We start from the raw sequence: 18832 nt of genomic DNA on the forward strand, positions 1-18832 counted from the left end.
AAATGAAGCCCAGAGAAAACATGTGGCTTGCTGTAAGACAGTACATGAAGAGAGTGTCAGAACCCAGGCTTTTGATACCCAGGCCAGAATCTCAAGTCAACTGCATGGCTGAGCAGGCTCCCACACTGTAAAAAAACCACAGTCACTTCCCCACTGTGGACACTACATATATGACAGGAACAGAATCCTGGAGAGGCAGGTCCTACATGAGATGCGCGCACACACACATTCTGCCAAGCGCTCCCTATCATGTACATGCAGCTGCTCAGCTGCTATATCCTCCTAAGCTTGCTCCTTGAAGAGTTTTACTGGGAACCAGACTCTCAGACCTTGGGCTGGGGTGGGTTGGGAATGGGGACTGGAGGCCAGCCTTACCCTGCTTCCAACCTGAGACCAGTGTTATTGGTGAAGAGAACAGGGAAGGCAGAGAGATAGATGTATTGGTTAGGGGCATGAGGACAGGTCATACCACGCCTGGAGAAAAAGGAAAGGGGTGAATGGGAGGAAGAGGCAAAAGAAGGCAGTGATCTGATGAGAGGGGGACAATATCTCCTTGGACAACTTTATCAGACTTCCCATCTAGAGAAGAAGGGAAAACACAACAAGGTACACTGGCTTACAGGAGTCATATAGAGAGGGCTCCCAGGTTCTGGGACCCACCCCCATTGCCTTGGGTCTTTCTTTCTTCCAACTTGTTTGCTGGTCAGTCTGGGTCTGGGGGATTCATGGCTTTGCTGAGGTGGGGTCAAGCCCTGGCTTTGTGATCCCTCTCCCAGCTCATACTGCTGGCCTCCCTGCCTTCCAGGTCTCCCCACCTCCAGACTGTGGCTTTGGAGAGGGGAACAGGGTGCTGGGGGAGGTCCCTCAAGCAACTGAACAAGAAACCCCCACCCCTCTTCAGCCCCTGGGGTAGAGAGAGACCCGGTTTTGGTTTCTCCGGCTCCATGAACACACAGAGGTACACGTCCTACCATAGGAGGAAGCAATGACTGTTACGAGGTTGGCGGCTGTAAGGGATGTAGGGCCAGGGGCACGACGACGAGCTAGGGAGGGATCAGCCCCTGCCTGGTCCAACCTGGCCCGTGTTGGCGCCTCCCCTTGCAGCCGCAGCGGCCCCGCCCGCTACTGAATGTGGCAGGCGGTGGAGGATGTGGCCTGGCAGCACATGCAGGTGGGGTTCACGGACTTGGGGGGGATGAGGTCTAGGTCTTCGTCGTCGGGGATCTCATCTAACCGATAGCCATCCTTCAGCAGCTGGATGTTCAAATCTTGGTTGATCTGCTGTAGGCAAAGGGGAGGGAGGTCAGGCTCTGGTCGGTGGGAAGGCCCTGCACCCACTAGGGCAGTCACTCCACTGCAACCACCCAACCCATCCCAGGCCTCTCCAAAAGTCCAGGCACTTCCCTTTATAGAACCCACCCCAGCTCTGGCCTCACTTCCTTCGGTGCACATTTTCCACACATCTCTACAGATCCCTACTCACTCCAAAGACTACTGCTCACATCTAGCCGTTCTTCTGTTAGGGTTTTGCTCAATTTCAGGTCTACTTCTATAAGGTGTCCCATATATTTCACACTCCATTCTATTTAAGAGCCCTGCTCCAATAACCCTGGCCCCTAATCATAGGCTTCCTGCAGTTGAAGCTAATGATTCATATGCTATCCTATCTAGCCCCAGCTCCACGCGGAGCTCTGTCCCCACAGGGCTCTGCCCAGCTGTGCCTATTCCTCTTCTCCAGGTGCTTTGGCTTTGGCCTCACCCTGGGCTGCTTGATAGAGGTGGTCCTGCTCAGGTGTGTCTAGGGCGGCAAGGGGTGGGGCCTCACCTCAGCAGAGGAGTAGCCAGATGAGGAGTATCTGGACATGTCAAAGTCATCATCGCTAGCCGTGGAGAAGAGAGGGCAGAGAAGAAATGATTCCAAGAAATTAAATAGAAAACTCCCTGCACCCCCACTTCCATCGGTCAATACCACACCCAGCCCCATGACACCAAATGTCAAGTTCTAAATAAAATCTATGCATGCTGTGTAAATTCAGGTTTTAAAATGAAGATTCCCCAGCCCCACCTTTCTAAATAAATTATTTGGAAATAAGTTATTTCTTCCAAACAGAACTGCTACTCCCTTCACTGCATCCCTATCCCCACCTCCTGCCCCCATTAGGCTCAAATCAACCCCACTTGTTGGATTCTCCCAAACTCTAGGTCTAGCCAGATGTTTTCTGAGGAGTAGGGCTCTTCCCTTACAAAGAGTGGGTCATTAAGCATCCATCCTACTTCCCAGATTCAACAACAGGGCCCACCAAAGAGTAGCCAGCTGTTCCAGGATAGCAGAACACTGTGCTGGTCCTCCTTTCCTCTCTCTCTTCCCACCCTCTTTCTTCTAAAAAATTACATGCCCTGAGGAATTCACCCTTGCAGAGCTCCTAATTGAGGAATACACCAATTCTAGCAATATAGCAGGTGTGACCTGTATGTGCTCACACAGGTTCATATGGCTTGCCTGGCTGTCCCAAGACCGTGTACACACCTGTCCGTGTCTAGAGCTACCAGTGGCTTCTCATCTGGGCTCTGGTCAAGCGAGGAGTAGCCTTTATTGGGGACGACCAGCCTGGGTGAAAAATTTTGGAGTTGGAATGGAGACTGGAACACAAACCTGGCAGGGGACTGGGCTGAGCCTTGTTTCATTCACTCCCTCCCTTCCCTCTTCCCTCCCTCCCTCCCTGCCTTAGACCCCCACCCTAGGACAGAGGAAAGAGGAAGAGACTCAGGACCAGCAGAGATATGTGCTGGCTAGCAGCGTCCAGCTGGGGTAGAGAGGTCTCTACCTCGTCCGGGCCATGACATTGTTCTTCTTGGGTTGTTGGTTGACAGGGCTGCCCATGCTGCCATTCTTCAGAGAGCCCTTCCGGGCCAGCTCCCGCTGCTTCTCTGCAAGGGAATATGGGAAGGAAGCTGTGTCCTGCCCCAGGTAACCCTATTTTACCACTTGGGGCAGACAGGGCCCTGCCTCCATTGTGAAAGCCCTTGGTCCTCCATGAACTGAGGTAGGAATCCTAACTCCAGGCTTCTGCTACTCAGTAGAGATGGTACTTGTCCCTGCATAACTTGAGGTAGATAGTAGGAGGCAAAAGGAGAAGGCTGAGCCTTGCCTTGAAGGAGCCACAGCTCCCATATCAGGTAGTCAGTGTGTGCTTGATGCCAAGGAAAAGCTGGAGAGAAAGAGATGATCACAGGATGGAGCAATCAGGGAGGGCTGCCTGTGGGTGACATTATGAGTTGGACAAAGAAGGGCACTCTAGGAAGGAGGGAATCATATACAAAAATGCATTTAGAAGAGAACTTAAGTATGCATCTGGATAGATCTAGAAGGGTGAAGAGGGAGAGAGGTAAGTTTGGGAAAGGAGCCACTTATTGAAAAACTCCTAACATTGGAGTTACTAATCATGTGTCAAGTCTTGTGCTAAGAAGCTAGAGACCCCCTCTGTTTACAAACTCAGAACATGAAGGCCTTGAATGTTACACTGAAGAGTTTGGAATTAATGCAGAAAGAAAAAGGGAGCCACTGAAGGTTTTAGAGTGGAAGAAACAGAAAAGGGCAGGCAGGGTAGAGGTCATGAGGCTAAGGGAGCCCATTTTGCTATACTGCCTAAGCAATGCTCCTGACTCCCACCAGTCTCTGAGTTCTCTTAGGGTCCAGAGCTTACCAGGCTCATGGGACTGGCCATCAGGTGACCCACTGCTTGGTATATGATAACTGTTACCATTAGTAGCTAGCCGCCTGGGTCCTGGAAAAGCCCGTCTACTCTTTTCTACTCATCTCAAGTAAAGTCTAGATTTAGGAAAACAGCCTGTTTAGTGAAAAAGACACTAGGGAAGTTGTCTCATAAAATAACTGCATGCTCCAGAGTGTAAGAATGGAAGGGTCTTTATAGCTATTTCACTTTATTTATGATGTTGTGGAATGAGCATAGGGGAGCTTTACCACCAAGGTACATTCTTAGCCCTTTAAAAATTTTTTTTTTTTTTTTAATTTGGAGACAGGGTCTTACTAAATTGCTTAGGGCCTCCTAAGTTACTGAGGCTGGCCTTGAACTTGTAATCCTCCTGCCTTAGCCTTTCAAGTTGTCAGGCCTGGCTGTGATTCACTTTAAAATATCCCCTAACCTCCATGTCTCTAAATTTCTCATTTTATATTCTCTGACTTTTTTTTTTTTTTCACCACTGCTTGTCTGGCTCCTTTAGCTTTTCCCCAGCCTCTTTCAGCAGACAGCATCTGCCATAACCATCCATGCCTCTAGAGGGTGCAATTTGCCTAATAGTTCCTGGTGGTGATTTTCCTTAGTGCAACTGGCAAAAGTTGTGAATTTTCATGAGAAGCTTTAGTGGTAATGTAACAGAGAGAAAACAAAACATTATTTTAAAGAATGATAAAATTGTTGGAAAGAGTGGAAAAATGCAAACAACAAACTAGCAAAAACCAAACTATGGACTATTATGCAGTCATTTAAAATAATAAAATTTTTGCTATATACTGATGTTCAAAGGGGAAGACTTTTTTATGTGGAGGGGAGGAGAACAACTTTCAGAAAGTGTGTACAATGTGATACCATTTGTGTTAAAATACAAAATAAAACTATACAAATTAAAAAATAAAAAACCCTTAGAATGATTACCTCTTGAGGGGGAGGGAAGAATGATTACCTCCGGAGAAAAGAAACTGATGGGTGAGAGTAGAGGAGAACTTATTCTCATTAAAATACAACAAATTAAACAATAACAAACAAAAATGGCTGCAATTTTAGTATTATGTCCTAGGAAGATGAATAATTCCACTGAGAAAAATGTTCTCCTGTTCAGGAAATCAGCTCAAGGGGCTCCCTAGATGTGGTTTGGAAGGAGAAAAACAAAGTAAAAGAAAAACAAAACAAAACAAAAATGTGAATTAAAAGAACAGAACTCTGGGGCTGGGGTGTGGCTCAGTGGTAGAGTGTTTGCCTAGCACACATGAAACTCTGGCTTTGATCTCTAGCACAGAAAAAATAATAAATTTATTTCTGAAAAATAAAATAAAGGAGTCTTGGCAGATGTGAGGAAGAAGGTTTGTGAAGGGATGGGAAGAGGCTCTTAGGACTGAGGAAGGGCCCACTATTGGTGAGAAGTTGGAATCTGAGGAGAAAGATGGCTGGGAGGATGGCTGGGATGGCAGAGGAATTTTGAAGAATACTGATGACTTATATTTGCAAGCTCTTCTCTGTGTGTACTGTGCTGTAATTAGTAAAAGTCTATTATCTACACCAGCCTGAGGTCAGTGAAATTTTGGTCCCTAAAGGGAGAAAGGCCAGTAGTTAGCATAGGGTGAGGCATAAACCTTCAGGAGCTGTGGGTGGTGATGGGGAGCCAGATGACTTCAAAGGAGTCATTGTATAGTAATCTAACATTGAGTGGACATGAAATAAACCTCCAAGGAAAAGGTGATGAGATATCTGGAAAGGTGGAGATATTTAGGTTACTAAGGAAATAAGGGACTGCTTCTCGAGATGGGAATCAATAAAGTCCTGAGACCTCCAGGTGGGATAAGGTTGGACTGGGGAGAAGGGCTCATCTGCTAGGCTTTGGAACTCACATTCTTTTCTATCCCTCGGACAGAACTGACAGCCCACCTCTAAGTCAGCTTCCTCTTACCTGAATCCAGTGTTTGATGGGACTTCTAAGTCCTCTCCCTGTGGTATCATGCTTTTACCTCTGAAGCTATCTCCTAGAACTCCTGGAGCCTTCTTGGCCTCAGAGATGCCCCCTGGAATTTCAGGATTCTGCAGAGAACTGTAACTGCCTTCTTAGCCTTGCAGGAGATAAGCAACTCAGGCTAGTAATTACAACATGCAAGCCACTATGCTGGCTTGCATGTTGTAATCACTAGCCTGAGTTGCTTTATTTGTAGTACCTCACTGTAGACCCAGCCCAGAGGACCTTGTTCATGTCCCACATCTCCCTCACCCCCAGGACACACTCACCCAGCTTCACTTGGAGCGGGGATGGTTTGTAATTCATGGCTACTGACTCACCCTCCCGGGCGTCACAGTCTCCGTCTGAGATGGAGGCGGCGGCTGGGTCCTGTGAGGAGAAAGCAGAGAGACAAACAGTTGTTAGCAAGTGAGCACAGAGGGGGCTGCTCTTGGCCCTGAAGCAAGCCTTTCCAACTGTCCTCCAGGCTTCCGGGAGTGTTTGCCCTGGGCAGCAGGCTGAACATTAAGAGACGGAGGGGCAGACTCACCTACCATGGGACAAAAATGTAAACCTGGACAGAAGAGCCAAGGATCTTGGTCTCACTAACACCATTTAATGTATATCTTCAAAGTTCTGTGAGATCCAGGCTCCTCCAGAAAGCCCACCATGATTCTGCTATTTTTTTGCTCCCAGGGATTGAACCCATGGGTGCTTAACCACTGAATCACTTCTTTAGCCCTTTTTACTTTTTACACTGAGACAGTGTCTTGATAAATTGCTGAGGCTGGCCTTTAACTTGCAGTTCTCCTGCCCCAGCCTCCCAAATTGCTGGGATTATAGGTATGTGCCACCATGCCCAGCTCAATACGATTTCCTTAAACCCACAGGACCTCCTCTCCAAACTTTCATACTTGTTGCCCTACTCCTCAGGCCTTCTTGTGTACTTGCTAGTTCCTGGGGACTTAAGTATGGATCAACATCAGAGATGGTTCTCCCTGAGGTGGGTCTTCTTCTTCCATTTCTCCTAATGCTAAATAGGTCCTTTGCAGAATCTAGAGAACGAACTGGCCAAGCCAAGCCAGATTACAATCCTTAAGCAAGTGGACAAAAACAAACAAACAAACAAATCAGTTCTCAGATGGGTCCCAAGGAGTGTCTCCTGAGAGAATCTGAAAGGTTGGCTGTACATAGTAGGCAAGAAGACAAACAATGACAAATTACCAGGTATACAGTTTGTTTTTGCTGCCCAGAGTACAAAACACTTGCTGCTATAGATGACAAGGAAGGTAGGAGAGCATGCAATTCTGTGTGTTGTCCAGGATGTGCAATCTTCTCAATCTTCCTTGACACCGTCCTCATAGCCTCTACCCCTGTGGTAAGCCCTGGGCTGACCAGAGTACTTATCTAACCTAGCCACCCCTTCAAAATACCATCCTTTGCTACAAGATTCAGGACCCTGGCCTCCCCTTCCTCAGCCAGTTGGAAGGGACTGGAGGTACCCATATTTTCCCTGAGAAGCTGATGACCAATTCTTGAGATGGATGCTACCATCCCATGCATTTTTACATTTTAACAAGGGACAACAGAATGGAAGCCTAAGGTATAAGGACTGCAGAGGGGATCCAGGGCTGCTGCCTATTCTGCCTTTGAAGATGCAGAAAATAGACAGAAGATAGAATGCTCCAAGACTGGCTCCACCAGGTCAGGCTCAGGGATTTGTGTGGCTGCTGGTGACTCAGTAAGGGAGAGTGTTATGGGTTAGATATCAGGCATTCCCCAAAATCTCACGTGTGAGACAATGCAAGAACATTCAGAGGTGAAATGATTAGGTTTTGAGAGTCTTAACCTAATCAGTGCATTAATCCCCTGATAAGGATTACTGATAAGGATTATCATGGGCAGGTAGGGTGTGGCTAGAGGAGGTGGATCATTGGGGGTGTGCCTTTGGGGTATATATTTTGTCCCTGGAGAGAGGAGCTATCTTTTTCTTTGTTTCCTGGTACAATTCCCTGAGCTGCTTTCCTCTGCCATGCCCCTCCTGCCATGATGTTCTGCGTCACCTTAGGCCCAGAATAATGGAGCCAGCTATCGACAGACTGAGACCTCTGAAACTGTGAATCCCAAATAAACTTTCTCTCCTTTGTCAGTTCTTTTGGTCACAGTGATGAAAATGCTAACTAAAATAGAAGGTTATATGGCATATAGTGGCTCTGTTCCTTTAAAAATGAGGCAGTAGTCAAAAACACATGCTTGTCACTAGGGATAAAGGAAAAGTCTAGAATGTTTGTGAGGGAAATCCTATCCTTGTTTGTGTTACTCCAGGCCATTCAGAGCATAAGGTCCTGGTTGGACTATGTTGCCAAGGTTGTTTGCAAGTTCCTGAGGGCAGAACTTGGGCCTCCCTCCTCTGCTCTGATTCTTATCCCTTAGTCATGGTTGAGGGGGAGGTAGACAGGGGGCCTTGTTCTGAAAGGTGGGGTGCATCTCAGGCAACTTCCCAGGCTGTGAGCCCTTCCAATCTTTATCCTCCCAGGCTCAGCAGCCTCCCTGGGAGGCTCCTCAGAGATAGCACCTGCCCCTACAGCCTTGGAGAAACAGGTCCTAGTGACCCTCACATGCCTTTCTTTCTTTCTTTTATATATATTTAGTTGTAGATGGACAAAATACCTTTATTTTATTTACTTATTAATTTTTATGTGGTGTTAAGGATCGAACTCAGTGCCTCTTACATGGGAGGCACACGCTCCACCACTGAGCTATAGCCCCAGCACCCCCTCACATGCCTTTCTGCAACCACAATGTCTTCTTAGCTGCTACCTGTAGTAGAGGTGGAGACCCAACAGCTGGGTTCTGGTATTCCCCTTGGGCCACAAGAAGGGTCACCTCCAAAGCAGCCAGAGGGAGACCTTTTCAAAGGGTGCATCCTATAAGTGTGTTGGTGGGATTCTTCCAGGGAAGTTCTGGTATATTTCCAAGTTCCTTGGTCACATTCCTCCAGATTTTCTGTAGTATTTGTCACATGCTACCCATACTTCCTCTATTGGGAAATGGCTTTCTTCCCTGGCTTTCAGCATACTGTGCTCCCTTGGATTACCTCTTGCCTCTTTAACCACCATTTCTTTGTGCTCCTATTGCTCTTTGTCTCCTCTTCAGGGTCATATCCTCAGCCTTCTCTCTCCTAGATAAAGCCTGATGTCTCCTATAGTTTGGATTGACATTTTTACCCTAGAGACTCCTAAATTTGTGGCCTTCAATCCATGCATCTCCTCCTTAATCCTCTACCCCATTGATCACATGAGAGTGTTAGGTATTGCTGTTCTTTCTCTGAAGTTAATTTTTACTTCCTAGTGCAGATAAGTTACTTAGCATCTTTTTTCAGGTTGGAGGTGTTAGTAATAGCACTGGAGGTGAATTGCACAGGAAGGAAAGGTCCTGGGGTGAGGACTTGGAAACTAGTGAGCAACTTTGGTCAAAGTGACCCATGTGTGGCTCCCAATGCCCACTGGGGAGTTCTTGGTGTTATCTGATTCTGAAGAGAACTGACAGCTCCTTTGGGCCATGAGTCAGATGGCAAAGGCCTAAGCTTAGAGGTCCCACACAAAGCCCAGCATTTAGCTTCTCCTCCATCAGTGTCCATGATAGAGAGCCACATTTAAGTGGCAAGCACAAAGCCCACTACTATGGGTTTCCTGTATACATTCCCTGAGAAACTCAATGCACCAGGTCTATCACATGGAGATATAATCAGGGAGAATAAATGTAAAATATTCATGAATGGAAGTATCAGAGAGGAAATGTCTGGCTCCAAGAAATCAGGGAGAATTTAAAATGTCCCCCAAGGACATCCGACAGGCGTTAGCTAGATCCGGGAACTAGAGTGGGGATTAACAAGATTATTAATAAACACTCAGCAGAGACAGACACTGAAATGCATCACTAGCAGCAATCCCTGTTCCTGCAACCATTCAAACAAATTCTCCAAAGACTGCAGAGATGATTAATGGCCTAGGCTTACTATTTCTGGGACAGGATATATAGGCTAATGGCCAGTGCAAAGCCAATATAGCTAGAGAAAGGCAAAAGTGCCAGAATAATCTTTAGTCTGGTCCAATGATTTTCATTAAACTGTGTTCCCTAAATTCTGTGCCTAGGGAGAGACTGAGTATGAGGTGGGGAGCAATAGGGATGGGGGTCTGGCTTTTCTTTAACCTGAAGAGATCCACCTTTATTTTATCTACATATAAACCTTTCTGTAAGATTTTCATTAGTAAAGGGTTCTATTACTTTAAAAAGGTTAACATCTGTTGATTTAATCTATTCTGGTCCTCAAAAATGTTTTGTTATGGAAACCATTAGGGAAAGTAAACAATACAGTAAGACTCTGGGTATCTATCACCAGTTTCAACATCAATTTATTAAATGATTTTTTTTTTTTGTGGTAGAGGGACTTGAACCCACAGATGCTTTACCACTGAACTACATTCCAAGTCCTTTTTATTTTTTATTTTGAGGCAAGGTCTTGTTAAATTGCTAAGGCTGGCCTCAAGGTTGTGATCCTTCTGTCTTAGCCTCCTGAGTTGCTGGGATTAGAGGTGTGTGTCACTGTGCCCAGTTTAAGAGTAAGGAAACCTGCCCAGCGCAATAGTGCATGCCTATAATTCCAGCAACTCAAGAGGCTGAGGCAGGAAGACTGTGAGTTCAAAGCCAAAGCCATCTTCAGCAATTTAGCAATGCCCTAAATAACTTAGTGAGACCCTGTCTCGAAATAAAATATAAAAAGGGCTAAGGATGTGGCTCAGTGGTTATGTGCCCCTGGGTACAATCCCTGGTACCAAAAAAAGTAAGGAAATCTGCCAAGGTGTGGTGGTATACACCTGTAATCCCAGGTACTTGGGAGTCTGAGACAGGAGGCTCACAAGTTTTAGACTAGTTTGGGCAATTAAGTGAGACCCTCTCTCAAAAAGGGTTGGGGATGTGGCTCAGTGGTTGAGTGATTGCCCACCATGCATGAGGCTCTGAGTTCAATTCCAGTACTACAATAATATCAACAAATAAATACATAAGGACATGTGGACCCAGAGTGGAAATCTTACCCAAGGTCACTGATAAGTTACCCAAGGTCACTTTTAGCTGGGTGCGGTGGCAAATGCCTATGGTGCCACACGCCTATGATCTCAGTGGCTAGGGAGGCTGAGGCAAAAGGATTGTGAGTTCAAAGCTAGCCTCAGCCTTGGGGAGGCACTAAGCAACTCAGTGAGGACCTGTCTCTAAATCAAATACAAACTAGGACTGGGGATGTGGCTCAGTGGTTGAATGCCCCTGAGTTCAATCCTGGGTACCCAAAACAAACAAAAAAGAGTTAATGACTTTCAAAGCATGCAAAGGAGGACCATAAAGAAAGAGACACTGGGGCTGGATGTCGTGGCTCACACCTATAATCCCAGTCACCTGGGAGTCTGAGGCAGAATGGTCCACAAGTTTGAGGCCAGTTTCAGCAACTTAGTAAGATCCTGTCTCAAAATAAAAAATAAAAAAGGCTGGGGATGTAGCTTGGTGGTAAAGACGCTGGGACTTGGAGGTAAAGAAGGCTCTCTGGGAGGTCCTCCATGTAGGTCTGAGCATCAGTTTCCACCATGTTAACCTCCACCCCTGCCTCCCAATTCCAGGGCTGTACTAGCTCATGAATGGCCACAAGCTGGCTGGTCTTGCTTATTGAAGCTTGGGGGTCATGCAGCAAATACAAAGGTAGGCTGAGACCCAAGAGACCTACAGATGAACAGGATAGAATTGAGTAGGGAAAAAGGCAAAACAAGGAGAAAAAACAGAGTGGAACTTTCAAGGGCCAGAGGTCTTAAGAAGGAAGGCCCTGGAGAAGTAACAGAAGGGACTGCTTTCCTGAATGAACAGCACATCTTTACAATCAATCTATCCTGCTAGGACTCTGGGTGGCAAAAAATAAGACTTGTGGGGTTTTATAATTCCTAATGCATGTCTTCAAAATTAATGAGCTCATCTGATTCTCACAAGTATACAGCAGACATTGTGATTGCCTCCCCAGTATTCAAATTATGTCTCCTGCACTGGGCAAAGTCATATGGCTTGGGTGAGTTGATCTCATTCTAAGCACTGGGGGATGTTTGCTGAAAGGAAGACAATTCACATAATCTCCTTGTCACTCAGACTGAAGGATGACTGTAATGGTTCAAAGCACAGACTCTGGTACCAGGTTAAAATCCCAGCTCCTCCATTTGCTAGTTATGTAATTGGGTCTTCAGTTTCCTCTAAAAATGAAATAATATTAATACCTATGTCAAAGATTCCTGCAAGGATAAAATTAGCTAATAAATGTTTAATATAGTACATAATAGTCCTTAATATAATACACAATGAACACTGTATTTGCAGCAGCTATAAAGTTGTTATTTGTATAGGTCCAATGGTGCCTACACAATCATGGACAGTATATGTTGGGACTGACTGGCTCACAGTGGCACCCCTGGCACCACATAGGTTAGGGCCTGGCTTACATGTGGAGGTACCTGTGTAAAATGTTGTTTCTCCACAGGGTGAAGAAGGGCCTGACCTAGGGGGCATCCTGTTTTCTTTCTTTCCTTACTCTGTCATAGTACATTTCCTTCAATTATCTAACAATGCTAATCCTGAGTCTCCTAAAGACAAATAGAAAGTAAGCCCATCCTTAAGGAGCTCCCAATAATTATCGATAAAGGTAACATGAGCCATAAAAAGTGTAAGGAATAGGACAAAGGGTGGATGGTCAGAGGAGATGCTTGAATTTATCTCAAAACATCAACTCATCAGTGTAAGAGGAAGGAAAAGAACATTTAGAGAATATGTGCAAAGGCTCAGAAGCTTGAAACTTGCAACTTAAACTTATGTTTAAGGCACAGTCAGAATTTTGCTACAATTAAAACTTCAGAGGTATAGTGAAAAGTAGCAGGAAATGACTTTGGTGGGATTAAGAGGGCTCAGATCATGGTGAAAAGTGGGTCTTAAATTTGTTCTGCTTTGTTTTCTCATAAGATGGAGAGTGGGTAATGCTACCTTAAACAGAGGAGTAACGTGATCAGATTTAAGATGATGAAGGACCTGCTGATGGCCATGTGGAAGATGGGAGGGAATGGAATGAATGAAGGTAACTGTAATTAGGAAACTACTGCAACTCTACCAGAAGAGATAGAAGGAATCTGAACCAAGTGGAAGCAGAAGACACATGAACAGAAAGGGGAATGTTAATGAGGATAGAATTGGCAATAAAATGTAAAAGATTTAGAGATAAAATATAAAAGGGAGAATTCTCATACTTCTAGTTTTCTCTCTGCAGTAACTGGGAAGGAGTACTAATTGATAATAAGTTGCAGAAGAAGGCATAGCTACATTGCCAGGGGAAACCAGATTAGTTTATTTGGGACTATGTTGAGTTTTTTAAAAAATATTTTTTTAGTTGTCAATGGACCTTTATTTTATTTATTTGTATGCGGTACTGAGAATCAAACTCAGTGCCTGACACATGCTAGGCAAGCACTCTACCACTGAGCCACCAAACCCAGCCCCTATGTTGAGTTTTGAAGCATCTTTTGGATACTCAGATGGAATCGCTAGTCAGTAAGATTTAAGGTTCAGGAACTCAAGAAAGAGGTGTGGGTTGGTAATGATGTAAGCCACAAAGGAGTATAAGCCCTCCCAGAGAAAATAGGCAGAGTGAAAAATATAAGAATCAAGCATGGAGCCCTGGGAAAACATCTAACCTTAGGGAATGAGTAGAAGGAGACTGGGTAGAAGCAGAGAGATGAAATGTAGGGACAGAACTGGGAAGATGTAGAGTGCCAAGGTGGAAGAAATAAACACTGGTAAACAGGACAGACTGGTCCATAAGATAAAGACAAAATTTAGAAATGAGAAAGTCATAGAGGAGCTGGGGATGTGGCTAAGTGGTAGAGAGCTTGCCTAGTATATGCAAGGCCCTAGGTTAGATCCCAAGACTTGAAAAAAAAAATGTGTGTGTTGGCGGGGAGACACAGATAGTCCCAATGAACACAGATTTAGGAACAGAGCCTAGATTACAGAATACTTAAGAGGGAATATGATATAAGGAAGTAGAGACAGTGAACACAGGCTATTCTTTCAAGAAGCTGCACTGGAAAAGGAGGAAATAAGAATGGATGACACTCAGAGGAAGTTTCAGAGTTATAGGATTTCTTTAGAGCTAGGGAATACATGACTGTTGTCCTATATTAAGGGAAAGGAAGCTGAGTATAAAAGGAGATATTATATGGGGCGTGGTCTTTGAGGAGTCAAGAACAGATGGAACTAGAACTTTGGACCAGAGGAGGGAAGCTTCTTACTGAAATGAAAGGGGGTGAGGAGTAGGAGATGCAGATAACATGGAGGGAGAAAAGTGAGTGGAAAGTTAAGAGAGTTCATTCTTAAAGCTCACTAGGTAAAGGAAGAGGGTCTATACTAGGGAGTTGGGAGAAGAGGGATACATGGTGGCTGGCAAAAGTGGTAGATCATAATGGCTGACTCTCAGCCACAATCCTCATTTTTTACTCATTGGTGATCCAGTCACAAGAATGAAAGGCGCTCTCCATGGTGCTGAACAATCTTGACTATGTCCTGTGGACAGAGTATGGATAATTGATTCAGGGTAGAGATGTGATCCAATTTTAGTTTCCTCACAGGGAAAGGTAACCTCTGTCTTTATTTTCAAGCATTAACTCTCAAGAAGTTGGAAACTGAAATGGATTTAAGGTGAGATATGAAGAGGCAAAATGCTCAAACATTATCTTTCTTCCCAGAATACATATGATTTTTTCTCTAATTTTAGGAGCAGTTGGGGAAGGCATTTCAGAGTTGGAGGACACTAAACAGCTACCTTTGGAACACAGTCATGTCAATAGTCAGTTCAATCTCCCTGGATGATAAGGAAGCAGAACCAACAGCAAAGCGGAAAAAGGAAGTAGGAGGCAGGGCCAGGAAGGATATAGTTGATAAGAAAACAGGAAATCAGGGGAGATCTCATCAAGGGAGAATGTCAGGTGGGCACAGAAAGATAGGGCATCAAGGACCAATTTTGTCACAATTTATCCAGAGAACCGCTCAGAAACTACCTGGAAATGTGGTCTTCCAGTTCAGAGCTATCCCACTCCCCAAAGACATCTCTTGGCAGTGCATAGAAATCAGCATGTTTAGATATATTTAAGAGGGATATCCAGCAAATACACCTGTACTTCATTGAGTGCCCACATCTGGGAAGAAAGTTTACCTCCTGTCCCAGAATATTTGATAGCAGCCTAGGCATTTGTTAGACCCGTCCTAGTTCCCTATAAATGATTATTCATCCAGCCTTTAAGGCATTCCCACCTGTCTCTGATCTACACTTAACATGAAAGCTATTTGGCCACACAATTCTCCTCAGTGGTATGAACTGAAGTTACACCTCAAATGGCACGCATTGGTCCTTTCAGAATTCCATTGTTGGGCAGCTCCTGCTTTTGTTCATCATCTTCCATTCTCCAGATGCTGTCTTCAGTGTGAGGCAATCGGCCAGGACTTCTATACTTCTATCCTTTTGGAACATATTAAGATCTTTAGGGGCCACAGATGGGTGAAAGTGAACATGATGTTTGGTGCCAGAGACGAGGAACACACTGACTTTCTCTCATCCAGCGGCAGTTGAGTGATTGAGAAGCACAGGACAAAGGGCATGGTTGAGAGAGACTGGCAGATGATTGCAGGAAGTTAATCTCTTCTCAGTCCTCTTTCCAACTTCTGAGTCCAGACCCTTGCCACATTCTGGTGCTTATACTTCTCAGAATCTTGGGCAAACCTTGCAACTGGCTGAATCTGTTGATCTGGGTTCTGGAGCCAAACTCTCCCTTGATACACAGTATGATTCTCCCTTTTGCTCTCTAGGTCACAGTTTCTCCAGTGAAATGGGGTGATTGCTGATAAGACTGCCTGCCTACAAGTTTTTATAGGAGTCAGCTGGGGCCAATATAAGACTTTCTCTTCTTCATGAACAAGGTGGTAACAACTTTAGGACCAGGACCTGGTGGGTCAGCTCCAGCATTCTTCAAAATCCAGATTGGATGTCACCTTTTTGGCACTTTTCCTTCTCCCATCACCCCAGGAAGGGTAAAATGCTTTCTCTTCCTTACTATAAAGAAAAAAGATTTTTAGGGGTCCCACTTATAGGAAAGGACAAAGGCTTCTAATGAGGGAGAATTTGAGGGAGATCTTTCCAAATGTTAGTGGCTCTTAACATAGAGAAGAAAAACAGAATAGCTGGACAGAAAGTTTGTGAAGCCTGAGTTTGAGAGTGAGGGCAGAGAATCCTTGCTCAGGAAGACCCCTTTTATCAGTCTAAATCTTCCAGTCTTCTAGGTTTTTCTCTAATAGAAGACTGAATTTAAATAAATAAAGTGAACATATTGAATGTGTCCACTTTCTTTCCATCTGTGGACTACTGCTAGCAGAATGCAGAAGAAAGCACTCTCCCTGAGCATGGTGGTGCACACCTGTAATCCCACCCACTTGGGAGGCTGAGGCAGAAGGATTGCAAGTTTGAGGCCAGACTCAGCAACTTAGTGAGGTCCTAAGCAATTTAGTGAGACCACATCTCAAAATTTAAAAAAAGGGATGGGTATGTGGTTCAGTGATGAAGCACCTCTGGGTTCAATAAAGAAAGCACTCTGTATATACCATATTTTCTTCCTTCCTTCCTTCCTTCTTTCCTTCCTTCCTTCCTTTCCTCTGGGTTTAATAAAGATAGCTTCTGTATATACCACTTTTTTTTTTTTGGTGGTGCTGTGAATTAAAGACAGGGCCTCACACATGCTAGGCAAGAACTCTACCACTAAGCTAAATTCCCAACCCCTACATACCACATTTCTACAGAGCATTTTGGATAAAGTAAAATTCACATACATACATAAGCACACACACAAGGGTTGGAGAAGAAGATTCTATGCCAGTGCTAGAGTCTGGGAACTCATGCTGATCCTGTGAGTAGCTGAGGATTTTCCTTCTCCTTAAACAATTCCTAGGATAGAATTCATTACCAAACAAGTATCACCAAACCTTAGTATCTTTATGGTGTTTGTCATTGGGAGAACCAAAATGTAGGAGGGTGCTGCTGATTCCAGGCCTACTAATAAATGCAACCATGACAGGTTTTGTTTTGTTTTGTTTTGTTTTTTGGTACTGGCAATGGAATCTACGGTGCTCTATTACTCTACTACAGCCCTTTTTATTTCTGATTTTGAGACAGTGTCTCACTAAACTGCCCAAGCTGACCTCAAACTTAAGAGCCTCCTGCTTCAGCCTCCCAAATCACTGGGATTACAGGTGTATGCCCCTGCTCCTGACATCCATAGCAAGTTTAATATACTTTTTTTCTTAAATATTTATTTTTTAGGTGTAGATGGACACAACACAATGCCTTTATTTTATTTATTTTTTTATGTGGTGCTGAGGATCGAACCCGGGTTCCACCCTGCTAGGAGAGCGCTCTACTGCTGAGCCACAATCCCAGCCCTAATATACTTTTTATTATAAAGTAATACATGCGGGCTGGGGATGTGGCTCAAGCGGTAGCGCGCTCGCCTGGCATGCGTGCAGCCCGGGTTCGATCCTCAGCACCACATACAAAGATGTTGTGTCCATCGAGAACTAAAAAAAATAAATAAATATTAAAATTCTCTCTCTCATCTTTCTCTCTCTTTAAAAAAAAAGAATAAAGTAATACATGCTAGTTTTTTTTAAATCACTTTTAGTTTCACACCTTCAGACAACCTCTGTTAACATTTTAGTATATTAGAATCTTTTGTTTGTACTACAGTTAGCAACATGCTGGGGTTTCTCTTCTCCAGGAGTTCACATGGCTTTCATCTCCTGGTCACAGGGGTGGGCCTCCAAGAACCATGTTGATTATATGTGGTCCTGTCCCAGGGAAGAGCCAACCAGCCTTTCCCAATATTAGGAAATGTGATTAAGAGGAGATACAAAGTTTAAGACTGTGCAATTCTGCCCAACAGAGAAGCCTGTGGATGAGGAAATAAGTATAAAGCTGATGTCCAGTGGAGATATTGAAAATACTCCCTAGGATGCAAATTCTGGTTCCAGAATCTGTTCTGCCCTTCTAAGGCTTGACTTCATGCTGCCATTACACACTGTAAGAATCTCTAGTGTCCTTGAGGCTACTCTCCTGTTTAGCTTAAACTAACTTCAGTTTGATTTTGTTACTGAAACCAGAGAGCATGGACTAATACATATTCATAGAACATTTAAAGAAAAACACACTGTATCTTCTATTCTGAATTTTTAAAAAAATAGTAACAGGATATAATTATTTCTCAATACTCTGAAATGTTTTTTATAACTATCAGTTTGACAGATCTATTTCCATAAGGGGGTATACAATAACTTTGTAATCATTCAGGTTGACATTCAAGTTGTTTGTATTTTTTCAGTATAATAAATAATGCTACACTGAAATCCATATATTTTTAAACTTAGGAAGATTTCATTAAAAAAATAGAATTACTAAGTCAAAAAGCATGAGTGTTTTTAAGATTCTTGATATATATTACAAACTGCTTTCCTAAAAGACTGTTTCAATTTATAATGCTCCCTATCATGACTGAGAATACAGCTAGTTTTTAATATTTTAGTTTTCACTGTATGCCAGGGAATTTCAGGCCATCACGTCTATCCATCATCTTCCAAGAGAGTTCTGCTGTAGGCCAAATTTACCTGGTATCCTCTAGGGAATATTTTTTTCAAAGAACAGAATTTCCTCTGGGAATCACCTGCCAGATAAAATACTTCTGACTTGAGGCCACCAATAAAAAACAAAAAGAGGGAAGCCTTTGTCACACTGAAGCTTGGGGAGGGCTCTAAGTGAAGGAGTATCTGGACACCATGCTTTAGCTGGTCCTTGCCTATGCCAGCACATCAGCTGTAGGAACCATGGCTGAAATTGCAGAGCCAGGAAGCAAACCACACTAGGTATCTTCCTTGCCTTCAGACTTGAGCTGGGAGAATTAACCAAAATGGCTCTGAAGTTAAATAAGCTGGAGTGGAAGGT

At 44.2% G+C, this 18832-nt stretch overlaps 1 protein-coding gene across 6 annotated transcripts in view; it reads right to left on the reverse strand.

The window, feature by feature from the left end:
* Positions 1-18832, reverse strand: part of Fam219a (family with sequence similarity 219 member A) — a 56607-nt gene continuing 37775 nt past the window's right edge. For 2 of the 6 annotated variants that reach the window (XM_026387876.2, XM_026387874.1), the window contains exons 2-6: positions 6012-6111; positions 2826-2928; positions 2528-2608; positions 1826-1880; positions 1-1281 (exon numbers count right to left, since the gene is read on the reverse strand). In XM_026387876.2, the coding sequence (XP_026243661.1) occupies positions 1123-1281; positions 1826-1880; positions 2528-2608; positions 2826-2928; positions 6012-6111 (498 nt within the window). In that variant the 3' untranslated portion in view covers positions 1-1122. The remainder of the gene's footprint in view (positions 1282-1825; positions 1881-2527; positions 2609-2825; positions 2929-6011; positions 6112-18832) is intronic. The other 4 variants (XM_077797055.1, XM_026387878.2, XM_026387875.2 and 1 more) reach the window with 3 other exon arrangements.

The sequence above is a fragment of the Urocitellus parryii genome, chromosome 4 (assembly GCF_045843805.1).
Source record: "Urocitellus parryii isolate mUroPar1 chromosome 4, mUroPar1.hap1, whole genome shotgun sequence".
Classification (NCBI taxonomy): Eukaryota; Metazoa; Chordata; class Mammalia; order Rodentia; family Sciuridae; genus Urocitellus; species Urocitellus parryii.